Genomic DNA, 18,686 nt, shown 5'->3' with positions numbered 1-18,686 from the left:
GTGGTGCTGGTCTCTTCCTAATCACCGCCAGCTGACGGACTCTTCAGGCATAGCTGACTACAGATTCTTAATTCAAAATGGCAAAGGTCCTGAATGAGTACTTAAGGGACTCCTGACCTAACCCCAGGGAAATCCGTGCCTCCATTGTCTGCGTCACCCTCACCATTCTTGTCTTCTGAGCTCCCACAGAATAGCTCGCCAAGCTCTGAACCTCTGATGGCTTTTCCAGCCCAAAGTTTCGTAGTCCTTCCACAAGCCTCCCTAAATACACAGATCTGTCACAGCAATACCCCCAAAATCCTGGTAGCAATTTGTCTTATTTAGAGTTTCTATTGCTGTGATGAAACACCGAGACCCAAAGGGACCTGGGCAGGAAAGGGTTGATTAGACTTACACTTCCACACCACTGTTCATCACTGAAGGAAGTTGGGGCAGGAACCCAAGCAGGACAAGAACCTGGAGGCAGGAGCTGATGTGGAGGCCACGGAGGAGTATTACTTACTGGCTTGCTCCCCATAGTTTACTCAGCCTGCTTTCTTATAGAACCCAGAACCACCCGCCCCGGGATGGCACCACCAGCAATGGGCTGGGCCCTCTCCCATGAATCACTAATTAAGAAAGTTCACTACAGGCTTGCCTACAGCCCAATCTTATAAAGCATCTTCTCAACTGAACTTCATCCACTTAGACGACTGTAGTCTGTGTCACGTGACATAAAACTAGTCAGCACAATCGGCAGGAGTAAACGTTCGCCATGTTGAGTCAAATAGTGAGGGAAGTCAGAGTGGAGTCACCCTTCACACAGCCACTGCCACCATTAAATGAGGCCTGCCTGGGAAATGTGTTCCATATTTGTTGTCTATTTTTTCATTCTAGGTTCTGACCCACACAGTGCCACTTGTCACACTGGGACAAGTGCATCTTTCTGATGGCCCCTCTGCTCATCCCCGAGGTGCAACCCCGGAACAAATGCCAGCAGACTCAGAGACGCAGCCTTTATTCCATTAGTGACCGATAGGACAGCACCACAGCACAGCAGGGGCCCTGCCTGAGGACCCTGGGAAGGCAGGGATAGAGCAGCCTCCAGCTCCGGGCTGTTCTCTCCAACGCATGGGGGAAGCTGTTCCTGCCTGCCTCACCCAGCTTCTCAGAGAAGCCACTGGGGAGGGCAGGAGGCTGGGCCAAAAGTCAGACAACCCATGTCAGCCCCCATCTGCCCAGAAGCACCAGGGCTGCAGTGGGGAAGGTTCTAGGCAGAGCCAAGGAAGGGTGACCTGCTAAGAAGAGCCTGCATGTGTGTTGTGTGTGTACATGCGTGTACACGTGTGTGCTTGTGTGTATGGGGCAAGATGTCTACACTACTTAGCATATGAGATATAACTGCTAGGCCACAGGACCTGCCTGGGGATAAAGAAACCAAGGCCTTGCAGAGCTCTGGAGCCTGAAAGGGGACAGGCAGAGGCCTTGCAGAGCTCTGGAGCCTGAAAGGGGACAGGCAGAGGCCTTGCAGAGCTCTGGAGCCTGAAAGGGGACAGGCAGAGGCCTTGCAGAGCTCTGGAGCCTGAAAGGGGACAGGCAGAGGCCTTGCAGAGCTCTGGAGCCTGAAAGGGGACAGGCAGAGGCCTTGCAGAGCTCTGGAGCCTGAAAGGGGACAGGCAGAGGCCACCCTCCCCACTACTTCCATTTAGAGAGGGTGGCGGCTCCTGTTAGAAGCAGGTTGTGGGACGGACATTGCCCTTGGGCCTAGGCACAGGGGCCACCTCCAGCCTGAGCCACATCACGTGTAGGCCATCTTGCTGCACACCCAGGGACGGGTCGTCAGACACTCTGTTGACACCAGCCTGGTGGGCTCCACAAAGACGCACTCGCCCGTACCCGAGATGGTGAATCTGTGGTAGAAAAAGAACAAGTATTCACATGCAGCCATCACAAGTATTCACATGCAGCTATCACAGGTGCCCCCGTGCAGCCATCACAGGTGCCCCCACGCAGCCATCACAGGTGTTCCCATGCAGCCATCACAGGTGCCCCCACGCAGCCATCACAGGTGCTCCCATGCAGCTATCACAGGTGCTCCTATGTAGCCCATCACAGGTGCTCCCATGCAGCTATCACAGGTGCTCCCATGCAGCCATCACAGGTGCCCCCGTGCAGCCATCACAAGTGTTCCCATGCAGCTATCACAGGTGCTCCCATGCAGCTATCACAGGTGCTCCCACGCAGCCATCACAGGTGCTCCTATGTAGCCCATCACAGGTGCTCCCATGCAGCTATCACAGGTGCTCCCATGTAACCTATCACATGTGGTCCTAAGGGCCCTTTGGCTTGTCCCTCCCTCAAGTCATCGTGGCAGTATCTTCCAAGACAGACATTGGGGGATCTTTCTGGCTTGGTCCTCCACTGACCCAGCTCTGTGCTCCAGCCACTGGAACTGCTCCACACACCCACCCACCGATGCCCCTTGCCTTCTGTGCCCCAATTCTATCCTTCCAGGATCAGCTCTAAGGTGCCTAGTTCAGAGATACCCACTACCCACCTTACCTCCCCCAGGACCCTGTTTGCGCCCTTCATTGTCCCTTGAGGCCGTGTGTGTCCCTACCTGTCCCCAAGGCAGTCAGCTTCTAAACAGATACAGACTCAGTACCCTACTCATCTAAACTCCCTGACTGCACAGTGTCAGGAAATTCGGGCTGAATTAAGTCATCTTAATTCAGGGACTGACAGAACAACCTGAGTAATGGGGTCACACTGGAAGAAAGGGGCTGCACGGCTTAGAATTTACCAAATCACACACAGCTCTGGATGCATTACATAGAAACCATGATGTTTACCCAGTCTGCTCCCTGGAAGCTGAGAGGGCGTTGACCCAAGTGCAAGGTCCTTGCCCAGTGGTCAGCCCTGGAGAGACCCTAGACTCCAGAACTCTCTGGAACACTAACAGCGGAAAGTTTCCCGAAAGGCAAAGAAAGGTTCTTCCATGATCGCAGCTGAGAGAAAAAGATACGGAGAGGCTGCGGAAGGGGTGGTGCCCCGAGCACTGGAGTGACAGGAAGGGAAGCCAGTGGACGCTAGCTTCAGCGGCCACCTTCATCACCAGCCCTGAGCCAGGCCCCTTCTCTCTTCAGCTCCTGCCATTGGGGGTACCCTCACATCACCAGCTCCTGCCATGGGGGTACCCTCACATCACCAGCTCCTGCCATGGGGGTACCCTCACATCACCAGCAAGTTGGCAGCTGTGCTCCTCCTGGGCCGGTACCCAAGGACGCATTGGTCCCTAGAGTCTGGACTAGAAGCTGAAGTTCTCCAGAAGTGACCTGCCTGTCCCTAAGCCTACTCAGTCACCCCCGCCGCCCAAGACCATGGCCGCATCACTGGGGCAATACAGAAACAGTACCACAGTGCACCCTACGGCTCCTTCAGGGCACTACACCAGAAGATGCTATCACAGTGGGCAGTTGGCAACTGTGTTCAGAGCTCCTGTCTTCCAGAGCACAGTACATCCGGGGCTCACTACCTACAGAAGCCATACCTCCCATCATCCCTTGCAACCATGTGAATAAGTCCTAGCCAATACGAGTGGCATAGATGGGGTAGTCACAGACAGGGGGCGTCTGCACCTTTCACCTTTCACTGTGAAGCTCTGTGTACAGCAAGGCCACCAAACCAGGCTGGACTTAGAGGAAAATCAAGCCCCAGACCCTACTTGCCCCTAGAGATCTGGTTTCTCTAGCTAGCACAAAGCCATGTGTCTCTCCCTGAGAGCTGCCTCTAGGGCTTACACCTTCCCCATCTAAGCTCATCTCTCTCTAGAAAATGGAGCCTCAGCTCACGTGTCTGGGTCAAACGGGTCCCCATTGACCCAGTGGAAGTCGTCCCCAACTCTGCGCAGGCCGATCCAGGGCTCCCTCCGTGTGAACTTGAACATAAATTCCTGCAAAAGAAAAGAGAGAAACCCGGGCATGGAGTGAACGTTTGCCACTGGGGCAAAACCAAGGCTTGGACTGGGAGATACTGTAAGTAGAGAGGATGTGTCACTTTGATGGGAGGATGAGGATCCTGGGCCGTCACATTGCTGCAACGAGACGGGAACAAGCCTGCCACAGATGTCCACAGCCAGAAAAGGATCCCACCCCCAGCTTGCCTTGGCTGGGAAGCTGCGAGTTCAAGGGCGGCCCGCTGGACTTGTTAGATTCCTGGTCAAATCTCACCCCTGGTAGGTTATCCCACCTGTACTTCTGGAACTTTCTCAAAAAGTGACACAGAAATACTGCTGTGAGGTGGTTGAGTGACTGGAGACAGGCCCACAGAGGGTCATTCTTCTTGGGTGTGGATGTCCCACTAGCGTCAGCCATGGGCCTGAGGGCTGACCACGTGCTCACCAGTTCTTTCTGGCTCTGGATCACAGCCAGCGCGGCCTCGTGGGTATGGCAGTACTGCCGTCCTGTATTCCAGTCTCTAGGCTCCTCGGAGAAGTAGTAGCATTTCCTTCCGTAGAGCAGCCAGTCCTCTGGGCAAGGCGTCTCACACTTGATGCAGCCCTTGGAAGCTTGGGAAGATAGAAAGGGCTGAGGTCCATGAGTGTGCCTGCCCACCGCCATATTCCAAGCATCCCCCCAGTCCTCTTCTCACAGCTCTCTCATCTGTCTGGACCTCGATGTCCTTCAGAGACACTGCCATGTCTCTGTGCCTCAGGGAGGGCTCCAGATGAAATGGACAAGAAGGGACCCTGAGGAAGCGGGCCAGTGTGTCACCATGGGGGACAGTACAGGGGAAAACACAAGGTAAGATCTCTCCTCACCTTAGATACTCAGACCAGGAGCAGACCTGAAAGCCATATCTCAGCCGCCAGGGTAGGACCTGGTGGGATAGCATGTCACTCCCGTAACCAGGCTCTCACTGACTGGCTAGTGACAACCCAGCAGAAACCTGCTTATCACTGAACTTCTGGGAAGTTCTTTTTAAAATTTGAGTCCTGAGCCAGGGAATAGCTCAATGAGTAAAGAGACCCCAAGTCTGACATCCCTGAGCTGCAAAGTGAAAGGAGAAGAAGAACTCCTGCAAATTGTCCCCTGAATTCTACACCCATGACCCCACCACTAAATACGAATGTGTGTGTGTTTGTGTGTGTGTTTGTGTGTGTTTGTGTGTGTGTGTGTTTGTGTGTGTGTTTGTGTGTGTTTGTGTGTGTGTTTGTGTGTGTGTTTGTGTGTGTTTGTGTGTGTGTTTGTGTGTGTGTTTGTGTGTGTGTGTGTGTGTGTGTGTTTTAATTGGGGGATGGAGAGATAGCCTGAGGTTAAGAGTGCTTGCTGCTCTTCCAGACAATCTGGTTTCAATTCCCAGCACTTACATGGCAGCTCAAACTTGTCTGCAACCCTAGTTCTAGGGACCCCAAAGCCATCTTCAGGCATCAGTAGGACACAGATACAAATAGACACACTGATACACACTCACACATAAAGATATACATAGACATACACAGATACACTCACACCCACAGACATACACACTACAGACACACACAGACATACACATAAACACACGTACCCACAAACAAGCACACAGCCACACTCACAGGCACACTCATGTACACATAGGCACACACATAGACTCTCACATACAAACAGACATAGACACACAGACATACACAGACACACTCATATGCACACAGACATACACATGCACAAACATAGACACACAGATATACACACACGTATGCAGACACATACAAACACACAACATAGACATACTCAAGCACATATACACATACTCACAGCACACGCAGAGACATATAACCATACACAAAGACATACTCTATACACACACAGACACACTCACACACACAGATACACACAAAGACACACATACACAAAGATATATAGAGAGAAAGACACACAGCCGCCCTCCCTCTCAAGCAGTTCAGAATGCTCATCAATCCTCCAACACCTTTCTCATATGTGTACCTATTCTCTGGGTCTCCTGGAGACCAGAACCCAAACCAGTAGTTGTTTGTATAGCTTTGTTCTACATGTATCTCTGTCTCCTGGGTTCATTTGAGGTCTGGTTTCATTATTGAGCCCAGGCTGGCCAGGACCTCACTATATAGACCAGGCTGGCCTCAAAACCACAGAGATTTGCTTGCCTCTGACTTCCAAGCTCAGAGATTAAAGGCAGGAGCCACAATGTCTGACTCATTTGAAATTTTGAAGGTAGATTTTAGTTTTGGATTTTGAGAGGGTCTCATGTAGCCAAAGCTGACTTTACATTCTTGAAGGCTGGCCTCAAACTCCTGATCATCCTGCATATACATCTCCGGTCCTGGGGTAACAGGGTATGCCACTCTGTAGGCCTTAAAGGTAAATTTTAGCCTTGACTGTTTTCCCATCCATCGTATAGAGTTGTGTTAACTTCGAATCCCATGAGAATGTGTTTGATTTTTTTCTTCATACAAATCAATAATTAAAATACTGAGTAAGATAGGGCCAAGAACACACTACAGTACCCAAGGAGCTACAGTGTCCCGGGGACCTACCGCCCCACGGACACAGACTCGCTACTGGACACTCTCTGGGCACACTACTCACTGACTCAGGCCTACCTGGGAAAACTGGCTGTGGTGTGGCTTCCTCCCTGGGTTCTCCTGAGAGACAACTGAGATTTGAGAACCAAGGCAGCACACACTTCCTGACCTCCTGATCCAGGACAAGAATGAAGGAAAAGTAGTTCTTCGTGCAGCCTTATTCTAAGCAAAGTCGATCTGGTCCAGTGGTTACTCCATCTGTTTACAAACACACTCAGGCCCTCTGCTTATCAAACAAGCTGGGCAAGAGAGACCGAGGTAGAAACTGACAGTGTCACTGCAGTTCCCCACTTTGATGAGGATACCTACCCCGGGTCCAACTGCTTTCTAAAGACTGAGAAAGCTGGAGAGACGGCTCAGTGGTTAAAAGCACAGGCTGCTCTTGCTGACAGCCTGAATTTGGTTCCCAGACCCCACATCAGTACATAAAATAATAAAAACGAAATCCTTAAAGGTTGGAGGCAGGAGGGTGTGGGTGTAGAGCAGTTGATGGGTGCTTGCCTGGCAGGCACGGGGCCCTGAGTCTGATCCCCCAGTGCTCTGTAAGCCAGGCGTGGTGACACACGGTAGTCAGACCTTATGCGGCACAGAATGCCTTTAATCTCAGCACTGGGAGGTAAAAGCAACCAGACCAGGAGTTCAGGGTGAGGCTCAACAATAACACAGGGAATTCAAGGCTAAACGAGCTTCATCAGAGCCTGCCTCCGGCCCTCTCCCCCAAAAAACACATACCAAAACAACAGCAACAACAACAACAACAACAACACTGCCATCACTTCTACAAACCCCACAGAGGCCCCACACGGTTCCAGAAGTCTCTCAAGGTCGGTCAAATCCCCATTCAGAGCCTCCAATGTCCTGCCTGCCTCTGGAGTCCAGCACCAGACAGCCCAGCCCCCACGCTTACAAGCCTTTCCCCCTTAAAATGTTTCCTGTTTAGCAACCAGAGTGTCCCAGTCCGAAGTGTGCCACTTTGGCACACGGGTCACCGGTTATTTGTCTGCATACGCAACAGATTCAGGGGAAGCTCCCTTTCCCTCCCACCCTGTTCCCCACCTACCTACCCCTCGCTAGCCCCTCCGACAGCATTAGTCTATGATCTTACATGTAACAAGGCTCAATAAGTGTTTGCTGAATAAATATCTCCAAATTATCACCTCCAAGAGGCACCGTAGCCTAACGTAGCTCCTCATGCCCACAGCATTGACGAACTAATTCCTTGGTACCATCGCTTCCTATGAGGACGGGGAAGGGGGTGTGGACAGTCACGTGGGGCTGTGTTATTTTAGACGACAATTATTAACCTGCCACTCAATTTCTAATCTACTGTACACACACACATACACACACACACACACACACACACACACACACACACACACAAATTCCTGATATGTGGAGAGATTGACCTAACTAGACACACAGGGACTGGGTGTGCAGAGACCACACTCTGACACACTCTGACATGCACACTCACCCAGGATGCTCATCACCACCAGAATGGCAAACAGAAGGACTGCAATGGCTCCCAGCAGAAGGCGTGTGGTGGTGTCTAAGGAGAAGACAAACGCATCAGTATTGGCTGCCACCCTGCTGCCAAGTCTGACAGCAACTGCCTGCTGGGGTGGGGACGTGGAAACCTAGGGTCCTTTGGAGAGTCAGGTGGGTGGTGTTTTGCTGGGGCAAACACGTGAAGGAACGTTCGTTAAAGTGAACACCAGTGGGAAAGGCTAAGGCAGACTCCTGAAGGGACCTTTCACTGAAGCAGACACAGAAAGGGTGTTCTGCTAAAGCAAGCACTCGAGGGTATAAACAGGGCTGCCCAGAGTGACGGAGGCAGAGCTTGGCTTGCTGGTACGGCTAGCTGTGCAAAGCCGAGGCTCTCATGTCTTCACTGATCTTCTCTTCCCTGAGAGAGGCACAGCCCAGAACTCCTCCTGGCTTCTCTCCTGGTCCCTCCTGCTGACTCGAGCCGAGGTTGAGGCCTGGCTGTCTCTGCTAGGTCATGTCACCTCTTTTGCTAACCCGACTCTACCAAACTGGACTGCTGGTGTATCCATGAGATGTTTGAGAGTGGATCACGCTGCCACTGTCTGATAACCTGTGAACCCAACTGCCAATTTCCAGACAACACAGACGGGAGTTGCTCCGAAGAACCTTTCTAAACAGGTCCACTTCCCTCTTTCTTTCCCACTACCTCTAGTGGGTGGTGGGTTACAAGGGAAGTTAAAGCGTTTGAGAACCATCTTTAAAAATAGGATTTGAAAAAAAGTTAGAGGGTGGAACTGAGCAAGGGCCGGCCGGAAGCAGCCCTCAGGATGCCTGGATTTGAGTCATGTTTCAAGACCACGGCCCCAGGTCTGTCATCCCCCTGCCTCAGCCTTCTTCCATGGCAGTCACAGCTTCCTGACCTAGATGCTCATTTGAATGCTCCCCAGGTCCTCCTCCTCCCCCCAGGCCTCCTGGCCTCCTTTCCACCATGCACCTGTCACCCACCCACACCTCCAGGTTCTCCTTATCTGCATCTATTTCCACTTAACATTTTAATCTTTTTTTTTCTTTTTGGTGTTTTTGAGACAGGCTTTTTCTGTGGAGCCCTGGCTGTCCTAAAACTTACTCTGTGGACCAGGCTTCCTCTGCCACCCAAGGACTGGGATTAGAGGTGTGTGCCACCACTGCCTGACCTGATAGTTTCTATCTTAATAAAGGAAGGCTTTTAGAACTAAAACGCAGGACCTTCTTTTTAAGATTTGATTGGGGTATGTATCTTGTGGGATAACGCATCATTAAATTTGCCTTTTAAAGCAAGTTAAGTGCTCAATGAATAGCATTAGGTAGCCATTATCTGTCTGCAAAACTTTCACCTCTGTAAGCAAAGGCTCTTCACCCACTAAACAGTAACTCCTCTGCCCTCGTCCTAGCCACCGTTACTCTGCTCTGTGCCTACCCATTTGGCCGTCACGCTTATTTCACGAGTGGAATCTCACATTTCTCCTTTGTATCAGGCCCATTTCATTTAACATGGTTTCAAGACTCATCCCTGCTGTGTGGTGGAACAGAACCCCACTCCTTTCTGTGGTTCATCATTTCATTTATGTTCGATCCATTTGTGACAGTTAGCTTCAAGGGGCCACATGACACGCCCTGCATCACCTGGGGAGACTGAGGGATTGTCTAGATCGGGTTGGGCATGTCTGTGGAGGAACAGCCCTCCTGTGTTCATTAATGGCTGTGTTCACCATTGCCCTATAGGTGGCGTTCTTCCCTGGTTTGGGCTCCAATCGTACAGGAGTACAGACCGTGCGCTGAGCGATAAGCAGGCATGCATTCCCTCTGCCCTAGGCTGTGGATGTGACCATCTGCTTCAAGCTCTTGCCTTGACTTCCCTGCTATGATGCACTAGAACCTGAGCTGTGAGGGGAAACAAATCCCTTTCACCAGGAGTTATGGCAGATTAATTGTGTTTGTCTGTCTGTCTGTCTGACTGACTGACTGTGTGTGTGTATGTGTTTGCATGTAGTTCATAACTGCAAAGGCCAGAAGACAGTAAATGACAGACATGGCGGACAATCTGTTGGAGCCCTTGCTTCCAGTTCTCTGAGAGTACATGCCTAGGAGCAGAACTGCTACATAGTAATTCTGTGCAACTTTTGAAGAATCCTCAAACTGTTTGCCACAGTGGATATAGCATTTCACATTTCTATCAGCAACACTACAGGGGTCCTGTTTCCCCACATGCCAGCACCTGCTGTTTTCCGTCCTCTCCCTATTGGCTAGTTATTGTTACCATTATCTATAACGTACTTGCAGGTACAGTCACCTCTTCTAAATGTTTTGGCTTGGCTTTTTCTACTGTCTTGACCATTAAGTGTACAGATACATTGGTGGACCTCACATTGGTGCTCATGAACATAGCATATGAATATTGGGAGGAAATTACATTCGATCCACAGCAATTGTCTCAAAGATGTGGCATCTGGACCCTTCTGACCTGCACTAATCTGACTGGTCGCCAGCTCTCACCCAGAACCAGTGGCCTGAGAGTTTCTCTGCTCCAATCCTATGTTGGGGCCTCCTCCTCCTCCTCCTCCTCCTCCTCCTCCTCCTCCTCCTCCTCCTCCTCTTCCCCTTCCCTCTCCCCTTCTTCCTCCTCCCCCTCCCTCTCCCATGTCTGCTCTTGCGTAGTTTGCAGTTTGCTTCTTCATCTTTTTTTTTTTTCCTTTTTTTTTCGGAGCTGGGGACCGAACCCAGTGCCTTGCGCTTGCTAGGCAAGCGCTCTACCGCTGAGCTAAATCCCCAACCCCGCTTCTTCATCTTGATAAAGCATATATCTTAGTGCCTGCCCCCAGAGGAAGTACACAGGGGCAGAGAGATGACTCCGTTGTGAAGGGTGTGAATGTTCTTATAAAAGACTTGAATTCACTTTCAGCACCCAAGTCAGGCAGCTCACAGCCACCAGCAACTCCAGATGCGGATCCAACTCCCTCTTCTGGTCTCTGTAGGTACTGCATGTGCATGCTCGCTCCCGCTCTCTCCCTTTCCCCCTCCCCTCCCCTCCCTCTCCCTCTGTCCCTCCCCCTCTGTGTGTGTGTGTGTGTGTGTGTGTGTGTGTGTTGTGTGCCATAACTCCAAACAAATTTTATTAATCCCCATGGTGAATAGTACCCTGGGCTAAGTATTATAGTTCTGGCTGTAGTATTACAGTTTCTTCAGAACTTTGAAGGTGTTTGTGTCGTCTAGCAAGCGTCACAAAGACCTTCCTTTGAAAGGCCTGGCTCTGTTCTCACCATGAGACATTTACTTCAACCACTTAATTTGCTTCTATCCAGGAATTCCATCTCGCATGTCACACGGTTGTCGGTCACAGATATTTCTATCTACTCTAGTGGGCATTGATAGGCCCTTCAACCTGGACGTTCACATCCTTCAGTGACAGAAAGAAAAATTAATTATATTATTGGTGATTCCTTCTTTTTCATTCTCTGATTTCTTTCTGAAAGTCAAAGTCTTCAAATGTTTGAGATATTGGATTGGTCTTCCTCTTTCTTTTCTTCCCTCCCCCTCGTCCTCCTGATCCCCTTCCCCCCTCTTCTTGTCTCTTTACTTCTTCAAATCCATCCTCTTACCCTCCTACCGGGATTTTCCTTCCTGCGATATAATTTAAGGGGTCTAGGGTTCGATCCAGCTGTGCCATGGCTGTCCTCTCTTAAAGCAACCAGTTCTTGTTGTAGTGACGTAGTGCTCTCTCTGAAGACACTACTGAGACTTAGTTGACAAGAGGAGAGGTGGGAGGAATGTCCGTCCTCCACACAGAGGCTGAGCTCCTTTCAAACACGTATTCTGGTTCCTGGAGAGGCTCTGCACTCCACACTGGGCTACATCAGGGTCCAGCAGTAGTATGCTGTCTCTCCCAGAAATCTACACTGGATTCCACCAGTGGGATCTACACTAGGATCTTCTAGGGGGCTACAATGGACTCATCTCGAGACCTGGAATCCATCAGGGTTTACACTGTATCCTGGATTCTATGCTGGGACCCACTAGAGGCCTACAAGGCTTCCCCAAGAATCCACACTAAGCTCCTCCTGGGATCTATTCTCGATTCCATTGGGGGCCTATGTTGGGATCCATTGGGGATCTACCCTGGGTTTTTCCAGAAGACTATGCTGGGTTCCTCTCAGGGACTAAGTTACATCTCTTGGGGGGTCTATGCTGAGGCTACTGGGGTCTACACTAAGTTCCTCCAGGGAAGTACACTGAATTCTTTCCGAGGTTTATGCTAGGTTTTCCGTTGGTGTTCTTCAGGGGTCTACACTGGAGTTTGCACTGGATTCCTTGAGGGGTCTACACCGGTTTCCTATAGAGGCCAATCTGAGCTACAGCCTGAAACTCTGCCGTGTACGCAGGGAGGCTGGTGGGTGGCTTCAGGCAGTGCGAGAGCAGAGGCTCCTGGATCCCAGAGCTCTTGCTTACTGCCTCTCGGTGCTCAGAGCAAACCCAGCACATCCTCCCCTCCTGGAACTATACAATGCCACAGTGCAGAGCACAGGGCCGCACAGGCCTCCTCCTCCTCCTCTTTCAAACCTATACCAAGGGCATACTGAGGAGGCACCATGGGTCACGTACTGAGGACGAGGACACAGCATCTGAAACCATGTCCTGGGCTTCATACCCATACTCTGCCCTTCTGGGTGTGGACATAAGTTTCTGAGCGTCTATTCTGTCCCACGCTCTTCACCCCAGAATAAACCTCTCAGGGTTTTTGTGAGATATCACAAGGCCTTCCCTATCTGTGGGTCCACGACTGCACACTCGACCAACTCCAGATCGAGAGGAGACAAAGGGGCATCAGTCCTGAGCACGTACAGACTTTGACGCCATGTTGCTCTTCCTTCAACAGTTCAGAATGGCATCTAAGGAACATTTACATTACGTTTGATATTACGGTGAATCTGGAGACCTTTAAAGCTTGTAAGATGTGAGAGGATTCCATGACATTTTAACTCGAGCACGAGTATTCTTGGATCTCGGGGTCTGATGAAGGTTCCGGGTACTGACACTGTGACCGCTGAGGGAGGACAGATGTGCTCGACATGGTGAGTTCTGTATACCACCGCTATGACAACCGCCTTAAGTTCCCTTGTATTAGAACTGTCCCTTTGTTGATCACAATATGGAAAATAGTTATTAAATAAAATAAACTGTCATAATTATTAAAAAAAAAAAAAGAACTGTCCCTTTGGGTTCCTAAAGTAGGACTCGGCCATTGCTTGGCACAGTTCAGACTGAAATTGCAAATACTACTCGGAAGGCAGTATCCTCCAACAGCCTTACCACTCACGTGGGTTATAGGAACTCAGTAGAAAGGAGGGTGTGTACACGTACACCCACTGCCACCACAACTGAAGAGCCTCCTCCCTCCTTCAACACTGCAGTGTGGACAGAAGGACACCCCAGGAGTCTGGACACTGTTCACTGTCTGCCTCCCTGAGGCCTGGGGTAGGCAGTTGGAGTCAATGTGGTGCCTGTTTCCCAAGACCTCATAACTAAGTGCCATCACCTGGGTGGCTTCAAAATTAAGGTGTCCTCTCGTAGTTCTAAGACCCAGAAGTGCAAATGTGGAGGTGTTAGCAGAACCGCACTGCCTTTGAAGCCTCAGGAAAGCCTCGCTAGAGTCGTCCTAGCCTCTGGTGCTTTGCTGAAAGCCCACGGCTCGTGACTTTATCACTCCATCCTCATTCATTCTTAGCAGACGGCCTTCTTGGCATGGCTGTGATTGTCTTAGGACACCCGTTCATACTGGGCCGGGGCCCACTGATTCCATTCTGTCTTCCTCTTAACTAATCATGCCAGCCAGAACTACTATCCCACCGAAGGGCACATCCTGATCTTCTAGGAGTTAGGTCTCACCAGGGCTCTTGTGCTGTGAAGATAATTCAACTTTTCACAGGCATCTAACTGGATAACCACCCCACCGTGCAGTGGCCCGCCTATATCTAGGGTTTACATGTGCAGGTCATCTGGGTTCTTAAATGCATTAGCATTAGAAAGAAAGACTGAAAAACATAGGTTCTTCATACCAGATAGATCCCCCGCCCCCTCTACCCACATCCTAAAAAAGACCCATAGCTGATGTCTAAACCATCTGGGACACAGCCTGCCCAAAGTAATCCTGCCTATTTAAAAATGCTCAGATGTGGAGCTTGGTAATTTTTAAAATTTTAGGTAGCTTTTGCCAAATGCATGAGTGTGGTTTTGATCAGGAAGTTGTGGGTTTGTGCCTAATAAAAAAAAACTTTCAACATTAAAAATTCAGAGTTGGCGACCACTGAGAAATCTATATAGCCTTGAGGTATGCAGAGTCACTCTGTCCCCTCTCTTACCCAGAACACTGTGCCCCACTCTCAGTTCCAAAGCTAGAAATAGCCCTTTCTTGAATCACCTTCAGAGCTTTCAGACCCCAGCAGGCCACTCTGGGTCAGTTTTATCAGCCTTCACTGGATGGAAGGACAGACTCACGCTCACAACCTTCCCCAGGACAACCCATCTGGTTTCTGTTTGCACTGCTAACTAGTTACTCAATGAGGATGGTCGCCTGGACCCCAGCCTTCTGACTGCTGCTCTCCAATCCTCTCAAGCTTTGAGCATCCTCCAGAGCATAGCACACTCCTCTGAGAGGGCCAGAGAGGAGAGCTGTGTGCTCGAAAAAGGGAACTAGAGTCTCTCCAGTCAGCCCCTCTGAGCCCAGTGTCCTTGGTCACACAGGAAGAGGGACAAGCTTTCCTAGCAGAGGGAAGCAAATCCCTTGGCGGTTTCATGTGTTAGTGGCCAAGGAGTCCTTGAGTGAGATATTTGAAGCTCTCACTCTCCACATCCTCTCCAGGGCTGCTCCGCTCATTAAGGGTGGAGAGGAACTGAAGTGAGGGGCAACCTCAACTCAAAGGACTCCATCAGAGTAGCCAGTCCTCCCTGTTCCCTGGACTCCCCGCCCAAGCTTTCGGGTTCTGTGTTCAGGGGGCTGGGAAAGAAAGCCGCCACAACCAAACCTACGCTCTGGACCTTTCTCTGATTGGCACTGTGAGGTGGAAATCATGCCGTGATTCACAGACCACAGGGCCTAGCACCACAGAAAGAGCTAGTCAGCTCAAAGGTCCCATATGGTGGTAGCCACTGGCGAGAACAAGTCCCAACCCCTGGGCTCTCCTCTTTGGATGGAGGTCGGGCACCAACAGAACTAAAAAGTCCCATAACAGTCACCAAGCCAAGACACCAAGCACCCAAGAGCCATGGTGTATGTGTGTGTAGGGGGGCGGGGTGCTCTTATGTGCCCAGAGACCAAAAGAGGAGCAATGGTGATATCAGTAGGGAGCCATGCCAGTTCAGGTGACACAAGACTGGACCACAAGAAGATGCCAAGAACGGTGGTGTGCTGGACCACCACCATTCTTGCTTTCCTCCATCCCAGTGTGTGCCCTCTTCTTCAGAGGATGGGCAGGGTCAGTCGGCCACACTGACAGTGGGAAAGACAAGAGTCAATATATTCAGTGTCAGAGGTAAGGCCAGAGCCAGCAAGCGAGCCACACTTCCCTGAAATAACACTACCCAGTAAAGGTTAATAGAGCTGGCCCTTTCAAATACTTACCAAAACATGAAGAAATATAGACTAGGGGAGGGAGTGATATAAGAAATACTATTGGTAGGAGGCAAGCTTAGGTCACAGGGAAAACCCAACCACTAACCAGAAACACACATCCCAGGAAGACGGTTAGTTGGCCTTATCTCACCCAAGTTTCTGGTCGTCCTTTGTAAAGCCTTGCATCTAAGGAAACTGTCTTTACCTCCATGGTTCCTAACCACTATTAGGCTTAGAGTCTGAACTGCCCTCCACAGACAGTACCTGGCCCTGGCACACAGACTTCAGCCAAAGGTGCTTCATGCCCTGCTGCCCCATCACCTAACTGGGCACAGGTGGCTTTGTCCCTTCCAGACCACCACCCACCTTCCTCACTGACCAACCTTCCTCAGCAGGCCCTCCCCACGCACATCTGCTGTCTTAACCCCTCAACAGCTCCTTCAAACAAAAAAACAAACTTCTGTAGCCTGTCCTGGGTGGTCCCTCAGATATCCCTCTCGTATTCTATCTCTCCCTCCATCCCTCATTTCTCATGCCCTCATCAGCACCCAGCACCATAGGGTTCAGTTATCCACAAGGGACTGGCTAATTCCACACCCACCTCCTATTGTTAATTGACCTGGTGCACTCCCTCCTGTCTGTTTCACACCCCTGAGAGATCACCTACTCTGAGATGCCCTTTTCTGACTCTACCCCTAGTTAGTGCTACCCAGTTCCTACTAGGTAGGAGCATGAGAAGTGCCTGGAAGCTGACCCTCCCTGTGTCCAACTCCCGTATCTCCCGGAGCACCAGACACCAGAGGTACACCAATCCAAGTTTCTTAAAAGAGCAGGTGAACTGAATGAAGTCTCTTCCCGTACTGTCTTCTAGACAGACTGAGGTCACTCCCTGAGCCAGGATAACAAGAAGGAATGTGGCATCCCAACATTTTAAGAAGGTCCTCCGGGGTTTCTTCTCCATTGGCCCCATCACCAGCAGTGCGGCCCTCCCACCCCACGGGGTGGAGGCACCACCTCCGAGATTCAAAGCTTTTGCTTTTATGAAGCCCTCAGTGTCTTCTCTACTAGAGATTCAGGCCGCCACGCAGGTGCTTCACGTCGGACCCAACTAAGGTTTGGAGCATAAAGCGTGCTCCAAGGTCAAAGAGGGATTTGGCAGTAAAGATTTGTCAAAGCAGTGACCTGAGGTGGTCCCCAGGGGCCTCTTCCCCCTCCCATAGCGACATCTGCCTGCTCTGGTACGAATAAATCCTCCACATCGCCCCTCTGCGAGCTGTCAAGGTGACTGGCCACTTCCTAGGTCCTGAGTCGGGGACCGGAGGATGGAAGGCTGCGCGCTTACCCTCCAAGGCCGCCTTCCAGCTGGTGCTGCCCTCATAGCCAGACCCGGATCGCCTCAGCAGCCCCTCTGGGCCTCGGGCCTCTGCCTCGGCTGGAGAGCGTGGCCTGGGCGCAGCGGGCGCGGGGCGAGCGGCCGGGGGCGGCGGGCGAGCGCGTGCGGGGGGCTCTCTGGCCGGCTCCATTCCGCGACGCGCGCGCGCTCCTGCACCCGGCAGCGGAGCCCGGCCCCAGGCGCACTCGGCGCTGCGCGCGCCCCGCGGGCCCCCCAGGCCGGCTTGGTGCTCCGGGGCCGCGGCGTCCGCAGGCCGGGGCTGAGCCCGGCTCCCCGCGCCGGAGACGCTCCGGTCCCCGCCGTGCGCGCCGCAGCCTGCGCGCCGAGCCCCGCACGGGGGAGGAGTCGGGGCTGCGAGGGAGCCGCGACCGCGGGCGGGGTTGCGGAGAGAGAGGACAGCTCAGGTCACCAGCCCCGCCACCCGCTCCCGCGCAGCTGTGAGCCAAGGCACTCCTCCGGAGTCTTGTAAAGTGGGGGGAGTTTCTCTAGACAAGGCCCTGGGAAGGCTGCTCCTGGGGTGCCCTCCCTGGAGGCAGAGAAGACGGATGGGGGCTGGGACTTGCCCCCCAGATTCTCAGCAGCTAAGAGAAACATTCCGCACCGCTGAAGCCATGGTCTAAGGGGACAGGGCCGAGCAGCGCTGCAACCAGAGAGCCACGCCGACCATCTATTACAGTTCAGGGACTTTTCTCCACATTTTTGGCTTATTATGAATGTCCACGTTTGCACATGGAAGCCGGAGGTCTTCACTGGGTATATTCACTCTCCACTTTTTTTTAAAATCTAGGATCTCACTCTTTAGCCCTAGAACTCTCTATGTAGACCTACGATGGCTACTAGCCTGCCTCTGGCCCTCAAGTGCTGAGATTAAGGTCATACACCACTGCACTTGATACCAGATACCGTCTTTTCCCTCAGTGAACCTAGGGTCCACCAATTTAGCTAAAGCGAGCTGGCTAACCTGCTCCAATGATAGGTCTCTGCCCCCACTGATGGGTTTAGATGCTTGACACCAGCCCAACTTTTACATGGGTGCTGGGACCTGAACTTCTTAGGCCTGTGCCACAAGCACTTTACCTACGGAGTCATTCCCTCTGCCTCTCTTCTGGGATTTTTGAGACTGAATTTCACTGTATAACTCTGGCTGGCCTGGAGCACTCAGTAGACCAGGCTAGCCTCCAGCAACTGTCCCCCAGCCTTTTCCTCCCAAGTGCTGAGATTACAATTACGTGTCATCACAACCCAGCTAAGCTGCAGGCACTTGTCGGACAGTAGCTGACACCCTGGCAGTGAGTTGAAAGTGGAATTAAGGAAGCCCAGAGCACAGCTGGGCACGGGAACCCAAGCCTGTCATCCGGCTGCTTGGGACACAAAGCAGAATTGAGAATTCAAGTTCAGCCTGGGTAGGCTACATAGACAGAGGCCAAACTGAGATGTATAGCGAGGTCCTGTCTCAAGAAACAACCAATCAAAAGGGCCAAGGGAGATGCCCTCTGTGACCTTTCCTAACCTCTGACCTCTAGTGCTGTACCATAGCCTCAGCCTCCAGCATGGGCCAACCTTAGTGCTCTCTCTCTCTCTCT

The 18,686-nt window shown here is 51.6% G+C and overlaps 1 protein-coding gene across 1 annotated transcript; it reads right to left on the bottom strand.

The window, feature by feature from the left end:
* Positions 1-983: 983 nt before the first annotated feature.
* Positions 984-17,233, bottom strand: Clec2l (C-type lectin domain family 2, member L). The gene is made up of 5 exons (NM_001044233.2): positions 17,053-17,233; positions 8,055-8,129; positions 4,380-4,546; positions 3,831-3,931; positions 984-1,889 (listed from the first exon to the last, which is right to left on the bottom strand). The coding sequence occupies exons 1-5, from the start codon at positions 17,231-17,233 to the stop codon at positions 1,778-1,780; spliced, it is 636 nt and encodes a 211-aa protein (NP_001037698.2). The 3' UTR covers positions 984-1,777.
* Between the last annotated feature and the right edge of the window lie 1,453 nt (positions 17,234-18,686).

This window comes from Rattus norvegicus, chromosome 4 (genome assembly GCF_021556685.1).
Source record: "Rattus norvegicus strain SHRSP/BbbUtx chromosome 4, alternate assembly SHRSP_T2T, whole genome shotgun sequence".
In the NCBI taxonomy this organism is placed as follows: Eukaryota; Metazoa; Chordata; class Mammalia; order Rodentia; family Muridae; genus Rattus; species Rattus norvegicus.
Note: the sequence above shows the minus strand (reverse complement) of the source record. Positions and strands in the feature narration are given on the sequence as shown.

Bases quoted from the DNA above. Each gene is read 5' to 3' on its own strand.
- Clec2l (NM_001044233.2), bottom strand. From the start codon at position 17,233: ATGGAGCCGGCCAGAGAGCCCCCCGCACGCGCTCGCCCGCCGCCCCCG. The intron at 8,130-17,052 runs GTAAGCGCGCAG...TCTTCTCCTTAG, and splicing joins CTGGAAGGCGGCCTTGGAGG to ACACCACCACACGCCTTCTG. The intron at 3,932-4,379 runs GTGAGCACGTGG...TTTCTTTTGCAG, and splicing joins TCCAGAGCCAGAAAGAACTG to GAATTTATGTTCAAGTTCAC.